Source organism: Arachis ipaensis, chromosome B08, assembly GCF_000816755.2.
Source record: "Arachis ipaensis cultivar K30076 chromosome B08, Araip1.1, whole genome shotgun sequence".
Lineage (NCBI taxonomy): Eukaryota > Viridiplantae > Streptophyta > Magnoliopsida > Fabales > Fabaceae > Arachis > Arachis ipaensis.
The window spans coordinates 977667-986661 of NC_029792.2; the positions used below are offsets into that span (position 1 = coordinate 977667).

The 8995-nt window shown below is 33.0% G+C and overlaps 2 protein-coding genes across 3 annotated transcripts in view; both read left to right on the top strand.

The window, feature by feature from the left end:
* The window catches only part of LOC107613164 (putative leucine-rich repeat receptor-like protein kinase At2g19210), a 5416-nt gene extending 3111 nt beyond the window's left edge, over positions 1-2305 (top strand). The window contains exons 8-12 of the mRNA XM_016315027.2: positions 320-492; positions 573-799; positions 1003-1189; positions 1270-1459; positions 1668-2305. Of these exons, the coding sequence (XP_016170513.1) occupies positions 320-492; positions 573-799; positions 1003-1189; positions 1270-1459; positions 1668-2106 (1216 nt within the window). The 3' untranslated portion in view covers positions 2107-2305. The remainder of the gene's footprint in view (positions 1-319; positions 493-572; positions 800-1002; positions 1190-1269; positions 1460-1667) is intronic.
* On the top strand, positions 3763-8228 carry LOC107613167 (putative leucine-rich repeat receptor-like protein kinase At2g19210). 2 transcript variants are annotated; one of them, XM_016315029.2, is made up of 13 exons: positions 3763-4043; positions 4124-4664; positions 4791-5272; positions 5369-5507; positions 5600-5671; positions 5765-5836; positions 5932-6012; positions 6111-6256; positions 6340-6581; positions 6702-6828; positions 6924-6986; positions 7229-7418; positions 7708-8228. In XM_016315029.2, exons 1-13 carry the CDS (start codon positions 3965-3967, stop codon positions 8141-8143), a joined length of 2670 nt encoding a protein of 889 aa, XP_016170515.1. In that variant the 5' UTR covers positions 3763-3964; the 3' UTR covers positions 8144-8228. The 2 variants fall into 2 exon arrangements, with proteins under 2 accessions (XP_016170515.1, XP_016170514.1); XM_016315028.2 differs by having other exon boundaries at positions 3778-4043; positions 6105-6256; positions 7708-8225.

The window sequence follows — 8995 nt, forward strand, 5'->3', positions numbered from 1 at the left end:
CGATTAAATTGTGTTAATTTTGTTAAAATTAGGTCAGATAAATTAATTTAACCAAAAAATGGTGAATCAAATTTTGAATCGATCTAAATTAATATTATTTTTTATAAAAAATGACTACAAGAGAGTAATCAAGATTATATTATTCATGTTATTCTTAAAGGTATAATGTACAAATGTATATATAGGTACTAGAAGAATCAAAATAATAAAAGCACAAAATTCTACAATAAATATATACATATGTTATATAAGTATAAGCGATACTAACTGATTCTATTTCATCATAATTATACTCTAAATAATAATGCTTCTATGATAGTGTTGATCAAAATCCATATCTACTATGTGAATCTGGAGAATGCAAAGTAAAAAAGAAGAAAAAGAAGACAAAGCCATTCTTAGTAGCTGCAGCTATTGGGCTTTCAGTCGTTTTAGTGGCAGTGACCGCCGCAGCTATAGTCTGGACTCTTAATAAAAGGAGAAAAACCAAAGGTAATAAATATGAATCTCACTATATTATCTGCAAAATCCATATACATGCATGTTGATTTATTAATTGACATTGGTGGCAGTAGAAATTACTCCAAAGGAGATCAAGCAAGAGGATGATGTATCACTCAAGTTCAAGAATAAAATCTATTCATACTCTGATATCCTTAAAATCACCAACAACTTCTGTCAAATCCTTGGTAAAGGTGGATTTGGAACAGTTTATATGGGATATGTTGATGATGCTCCAGTTGCAGTGAAGATGCTTTCTCAATCCTCAGTTCAAGGTTATCAGCAATTCCAAGCAGAGGTAACAAGACTAATTATGATATGAATCTAATTTTAATATACTATCAAACAGTTTTACATGTGCATCTAATTACGTAATGTTATATTAGAAAAAAGAACTATTAATTGGACTATTGTATAAAGAGCATCAAAATTAAGCTCTTATTATATATCACAACGATGATAAACTGATGATTCTGGATTTGGTTATATTATTCCCTGCAGGTTAAGCTTCTAATGAGAGTTCATCACAGAAATTTGACCTCCCTTGTTGGATACTGTAATGAAGGAAGCAATAAGGCTCTCATATACGAGTATATGGCTAATGGAAACCTACATGAACATCTCTCATCAGGTACCAAATTCCTGAGCTGGAAAGACAGGCTCTGTATAGCAGTAGATGCAGCACAAGGTTGGAAACTAATTCTCAAACTACATCTGATTTTTATTTTTATTTTTCTTTTAATACATTTTTAGTACATTTGATATCAGGATTGGAATATTTACACAATGGTTGCAAGCCACCTATAATCCACAGAGATGTAAAAGCTTCAAACATTTTGTTGACTGAAAACTTGCATGCAAAATTATCTGATTTCGGTTTGTCAAAGATTATCCCAATCGATGGGGGCAGTCATGTTTCAACTGTTGTTGCCGGCACCGCTGGTTACTTGGACCCCAAGTAAGTAATCCAATTATTTTTAGCATAAAAGAATTGATTAGTATTAGTAAAAAAGTAAGACAAAAATAAGAAAAGAAAATATTAGTTATCTAGAATTTGTCAGTATTTTCCAAGAAAATACAGTGATTGATACTAATCACGACTTTCGATGAAAAATTGAAAATACATTGAACAATTTAACATTTGTACATTTTTTTTTAATTTGCAGTTACTACCAATCAAGCAGATTAACAGAGAAAAGTGATATTTATAGTTTTGGAGTTGTTCTTTTGGAGTTAATCACAAGTCAAGCAGCAATAAGAATGGCAGAAGATGATGATGATGATGATGAGAAAACTCACTTAAGTCATTGGGTTAGTTCGATGGTGGAGAGAGGGGATATCCATGGCATTGTTGACTCGAGGTTAGGGAGAGACTTTGACTGTAGCTCTGCCTGGAAGGTTGTGGAAACAGCAATGGCTTGTGTGTCACAAAGCTCTAATGAAAGACCAATCATGAGTGAGGTATTGATTGAACTCAAGAACGCTTTGGCCATGGAATTAAGTCAAACAAAATATGGTGGTGGTGGCAACAAAAGTAATGGAGATTCATCGGTTGAACTAGTCTTTGTGAATGTACAAAATGAATCCACTCCTCAGGCCAGGTAATTAAGAGCTTGATTGTCTAGGATCAAGCTTGTTAATAGGGTAATAGTGAATAAGATCAAGGCACAATTGCAAGTAGAAAGTGATGTATTACAACAATAAGATCAACTTGGACTTGCATGCAATCCTTCTGCCTTTTTAATGATCAATCATTTGTTGGTTTTCTTTCTCTTTTTTTTAATGTATCTTTTATGCAATGAACTACATGGTTAATGAAGCAAAGGAGTTAATTGCATTCAAACAATCGATGATTATCACAGAAACTTTGGTATATATAATTGCTACCTTAACAGTGAACTCTCCCCACTAGAACTACCAAAGGAGACATCAATTAGTGATTGCAGGCTGGCCAGTAATCAGCTCAAGTAGAACAACTCCAAAGCAATATACATCACTCTTTGAGTCTTTTCATTCAAGTAATATGGTGAATGGCTCAAGTACAGTATCAAATGAATAAGTTAAAGTTGCTGAAATGATATTCGAATGTAGTGCAAAATGAGCAGAAAATTAAATGGAATAAAGAGCACGTTTATAGTCCATATTTGCCATGGCTACTTAGGTAACATTCAAGGAGCTGTCAAAATACCCTCCCCTTCAGCTCAAGGGTACCAGCAATTCAAGGCAGAGGTAACTAAAGATACAATGATGTACATCAATATCATATACACAGTCTATCATGAATGATGATACACTTTTATTAACTTAGTCTATATCATTTTGTTTTCGTTTGTAGGCAGAACTTCTTACTAAAGTTCATCACAAGTGCTTAACTACTTTAATTGTTTCAACTTGGTCTGTATTTTGTTTTTCATCAAAGACTAGCCATTTGAATTGAAATTCTTGTCTTGCAGATACTTTATGTTAAACAGGCTGAATGAAAAGAGTGATGTTTCTAGCTTCGGTATTGTTTTGCTTGAGATCATTACTGGCCAACTTCTTATATCCAAAACTGAGGAAAGAACTCACATAGTTGAATGGCTGCGCGAAAGCGAAAGGGAGGTTGAAGATGTTGTTGACTCAAGACTAAATGTATTGAATCCTGTTCCATTAATAGGCCAACCATGACTCAAGTGGTGACTGAATTGAAAGATTGTTTAGCAATGGAGATGACTAGGCTACCTGACGATCTATGTAATTATACAACTGATGCTTCCATTGAGATAATAAGTGGAGAGAGTTCTTTAGCCAGGTAGAAATGTTATCTGTTTGTAAAGTTGAAACTTTCTGGAAGGGAAACAGAACTTTTACATCTTGAATTTTACATGGAAAGAAGAGTTACAAGGACCAACTATTATGAAGTGAATATTATTATTTAGCATCCTAATCACTTGTGCTTCTGAAAATGAATAATGCCAGACACGCTCTAGGACAGAAGTGTCAAGAGATATTTCTTCATGGGCAACCTCAACTTTATTGAATATGGTTATTTATTTTGATAAGATACCTAAAAGTCTTATATATTGTGGCAATTGGCACACGCTTGAAAATTTGGGAGACGTATGGTACTTTGTTTATTGATTCACACTGGTCAACTGCATCATATGCTAGAGTATATATATTTTTAGCATAACCTTGAAAAAAAAAATTAAAAAAGAGAGAAAACAGCTATATGATTCTATTGATAAATATTAATATAGTCTACAGTCTACAATTCTGACAATTCAAAGGGGAAGTTTCTAAAGTCCAACACTTACATAAAAATAATGCTGTTTTTGACTTCATTAAATGAAAAGCTTAAGCTTAATCATATGTTATAGAAGTCATGATTACAAGTCTCATAACATAATCCAACATCAAATATCAAATGAGTTTTAAGTTGTGACAAGATCTCAATTCTACACATAAAGGTCAGGGGGGAAAAATGATAGGAATTTTCCTGCTTTTAGTATTTCAACTTCTGTGGAATCTTCCTATCATTGTTCATGCCCAGAATCAATCAGGTTTGGTAATCTCTCATAAGATTTTTTTTTATCAGAATCACAACTATTGCTTCTTGTTCTTACCACTTCCCCCTTTTCAGGCTTTGTTAGCATTGATTGTGGACTTGTGGATGAAGCAAGTTACAAAGATGAAACAACTTCCATATATTACATTTCAGATGCCAGCATCATAGACACTGGTGAATGCCACAACATATCACCCAAATATAAGGCCTCTTCACTTGCCAAACAGTTCTGGAATGTTAGAAGTTTCCCAGAAAGAATCAGAAACTGCTACTCCCTTAAGGTCCCTCAAGGAAGAAGCAGCAAGTATCTAATAAGGGCAAGGTTCATGTATGGAAACTATGATGGTAAAGATTCACTTCCTCAATTTGATATCTATCTTGGAACCAAATGGTGGGAATCTCTAGTGTTTGAGGATCCAACCAGTGTAATAACCAAGGAAATCATCTTTGTTGCTTCCTCGGATTATGTTCATGTTTGCTTAGTTAACACCAACAAGGGTACACCTTTCATATCAGCTTTAGAGATTAGAGTTCTTGACAGTGATGCCTATCTGATTAACTCCATGGAGCTTCTCGCCCGGTATGACATAGGATTACAGGAAGATAAAACAGTCAGGTGATTATTGATTTGATCTCATTGCCAAGTTACGTATCTTAATTAAGACTTATATAAACATATAGTGTCACAACAATATGAGGCTCTCTGATTTTCCATTTTTGTTGTTATTTTTCCTGATCAAAGATACCCAGATGATGTCCATGATAGAATATGGACACCTTACAATTCAAAAGATTGGAAACAGATAAACACTTCTCTTGCTATAGACAAAGAATCAACTTCATACAACTTTTTACCATTACCAGCCTCTACAGTGATGGAAACAGCAGCAATTCCAACAAATAACAATGATAATATAGAATTTAACTTCTATCCCAAGGATAATGCCTCTGCATACTATGTGTACTTCTTCGTTGCCGAAATCCAGAAACTTGAAGCAAATCAATTTAGAGACTTCAACTTTTTTGTGAATGGGTATCTTCTTAATGGTTCTCCAGTGAATCTTAAGTACCTGCAGAGCGTGTATTACATATCAATTTTGGAAAAACCTCGGTTGGAAGTTTGGATTAACAGAACAAGCAGATCAACACTTCCACCTCTTTTCAGTGCCATTGAGATATATATGACTAAGAATTTCTCACAATCACAAACAGACCAAACTGATGGTAACTATATATATAGATTAACTTACAAATTTTCTTGCTCTTGAAGAATTTCCTCACTTCTTATTGACTTATTAGTTCTCATATTTATGAGAACAGCTTCTGCTATCATGAATGTGAAGTCAAATTATGGGATAAAAAGAAATTGGCAAGGAGATCCATGCATTCCACTAAGTTACATGTGGGATGGTGTTAGTTGCAGCTATGCTGGTTCTTCTTCTCCAAGGATCATATACTTGTAAGTTTTGGTTAATTTTATAGTAGATGAAACTACATAGTTTTCTCTTGGATGAAATTGATGAAACTTATTTATAATCATGATGGTTGTAGGAACTTATCTTCCAGTGGTTTAACTGGAAATATAACATCAGCCATATCCAATTTGAAGTCAATAGAATATTTGTAAGTCACTGGATCCATCAGATATACAATTATAAATGCTGAGGTATATATAAAGTTCAAAACTTGAGTGAAAATAATTTGTTCCAATTTCAGGGATTTATCAAACAACAGTTTGACAGGATCAGTGCCTTATTTCTTATCTCAACTTCACTCCTTAAGAGTTCTGTAAGTCAGATATTTTCATATTGAAAAATTATTTCTGAATGAATTTATAAAATAAAAAATAAGTGACAACACTCAACATTTTTTCTCCAATGAAGGAACCTGGAAGGGAATCAGCTAACAGGAGCAGTTCCAATGCAACTCAGAGAGAATTCAAATAATGGCATGCTCAAAACCAGGTATGCTTTATAGTTTATACCTCAAATTTCAGTTCCAAATAGTAATATTTTCTGTTACTAACATGCTTATTTATTTTTATTATTATTGTAAATGCAAGTTTTGGAGGAAATCAAGGTCTTTGCTATTCAGGTTCATGCAGCAATAGTAATAAAGTTGTGGTTCCATTGGTGGCATCACTAGGTGGAGCTTTTGTGATTCTGGCAACAGCAATCACTTCTTTCTTCATATTCAAAAGACATAGAGGTACATGATAATCATCAATGTTTGGTTTAATTTCTAAGACAGTTAGCTTTATATTTTACTCAATGCATTGTTTCCACATACAGTAGCCTCTGAAATGGGGAATCTGAGAGCATATTCAAGAATAAAGATGGAGTTAGAGTCAAATAAACAGCAATTTAGCTATGCTGAAGTCCAAAAAATTACCAAAAATTTTAAAAGGGTTGTGGGAAAAGGAGCATCTGGAACAGTGTATCATGGCTATGTAGGTGATACTGAAGTTGCTGTCAAAATGCTGTCTCCTTCAGACTCAAACTCAGCCCAAGCATATCTACAATTTCAGGCAGAGGTGATCTTAATTAAGAATTAATTATATAATTTAACTAGTTAACATAAAAATAAACATCACTAGTCTATTATATGTTAGTTAATTAACAGAAAGAGTTGCATTTTTGAGTGTGATTGACAGGCAAAACTTCTGGCTGTAGCTCATCATAAATGCTTGACACCTCTTATAGGATATTGTGATGATGGCACAAACATGGCTCTCATCTATGAATACATGCCTAATGGAGACTTAGCCTACCACTTATCAGGTAAATTACTATATGATACTATATCTATCATTCACTAATCACCATTTTTCATCACTATGGTGTTAATTAATTAATTAACTTCATAAATAATGCAGATAAAAGTGAAACTATATTGAGTTGGCAACAAAGAATTCAAATTGCAGTGGATACTGCAGAAGGTTAGTATATATTGTTAGAGATATAATTGTTCATGTGCTTCTTCTTGTCAATTTAGGCTTTTGAGATAAGTAATTTTATGATATGATATTAGAATTTCTATGATCAAAATGTATATAATTCGATCCTTGTTTTCTCCTAGTTTAAACTTTTGGGAGGAGTAATTTCATTCGATATTACATATCGAATTGAAAAAGAATAACAATGTTTTTACTTAAATTATATTTGGAGTGTATGCATGTAGGATTGGAGTATCTACATGAAGGTTGTTGTCCAGGAGTTGTTCACAGAGATATAAAGTCAAAGAACATATTACTAACTGAAAAATTTAGAGGAAAATTGGCTGATTTTGGTTTGGCCAAGATCTACCCTAATGAAAATGATACACACATGTGCACTGTGGTTGCTGGCACCCCCGGATACCTTGATCCGCTGTAAGTAATTTTACACGTGCATTCAATTACATAACGCCACATAAGTAAAAAATAACTACCTTTTACATTGATCGTGTGAATGATAATCTAAAAGAACCGATGTGATTGCACGACTATGTAAACTTTACACTGGCGATGCATCAAAATTAAGTTCATATAACAATAGCACAAAAAATAAAGGTTATATCTTAATATATTGTAATCACCATTTTGATTTTGTTACTCCCTTTGAATTTAATTTAGATTGGTGTGTATTAATAAATATATTATAACTTGTTAAAATGTGTAGGTACCACAGATCAAGCAAGTTGAGTGAAAAAAGTGATGTTTATAGTTTTGGAGTGGTTTTGCTTGAGATAATTACAGGGCATCCAGCCATAACCAAAACAGAAGAGAAAGTTCACATAATTAGATTGGTTGGATCAATGCTTAGTGAAAGGGAGGTGAATGATATTGTGGATCCAAGATTAGAAGGAAACTTTGATGTTGACTCTGCAAAGAAAGTCTTGGATATTGCAATGGCTTGTGTAGCAGCTGCTTCCATTAACAGGCCAGCAATGAGTTATGTTGTTGCTCAACTCAAAAAATGTTTGCCAGCTGATGATGATAATGTTGAAAATAGGATTACTGTAGTTAATCATCTGTTGCATGATTCTGACATTCATCAAAGTTTACCGGCCAGCATTATTGATATAATTAGTGGACAGAGCTCTCTAGAAAGGTAGAGATTATTTGGAATTTTTAAAATGTATAAATCTAATTATTTATTCCATTTTTTTTATTTTTATTTAAGCAAATGATCAAATTAGTCTCCGAAAGATAATCTATACTCCAAATTAGTTTTTGAAAAATTTTTTAATTAGATTCGTCGTTCAAAGATTTTAAGTAGTCATTTTAGTCTTTTCATCACATCCGTTACTAACGGCGTCAAATTTTGTTGATGTGACATGTCAGGTGACACCACAGTACACACCTAGTAATCCTAATTGGCGATAACATGATAAGTTTATGAAATTAGATAAACTCAATCTCAATTTGAGGAATTAGCGTTTGTTTTGAGATATTGGGATAGAGACTGGAAGACTGAGACTCAGTATCATGTTTGTTGGCTCAGAGACTGGTATTAAAATTTTTGTCTCTGTCCTCAAAATTTCAGTATTTTAGTATCTCCAAAAAGTGGGGACACAGGGGACTGAAATTTTAATAACATTTTATACCTAAAATACCCTCATTTCAATTAATTCATTCTAATTTTACCCTTTGTACAAATTAAATTAGAGTTTTATTCTTGTTTCAATTTCTGTCTTCCACTTTGCACCAAACAGAATACTAAAATTTTTTTCAGTTTCTGTCTCTGCACCAAACGCTAATGCCTCAAGTTCTTCCCTTCAATTAGGTTTTAATTTGATCTAATTTCATTAACTTATCGTACTAATTGTCAATTAAGACTCCTGTGTGTTGTAATATCACTTAACATGCCACGTTAATAAATTTTGTCATTGTCAACAAAAAAAATAACAGAAAGACTAATGCCATTAATTTAAAATTTTGAAGAATAAATTTAATTAAATTTTTTT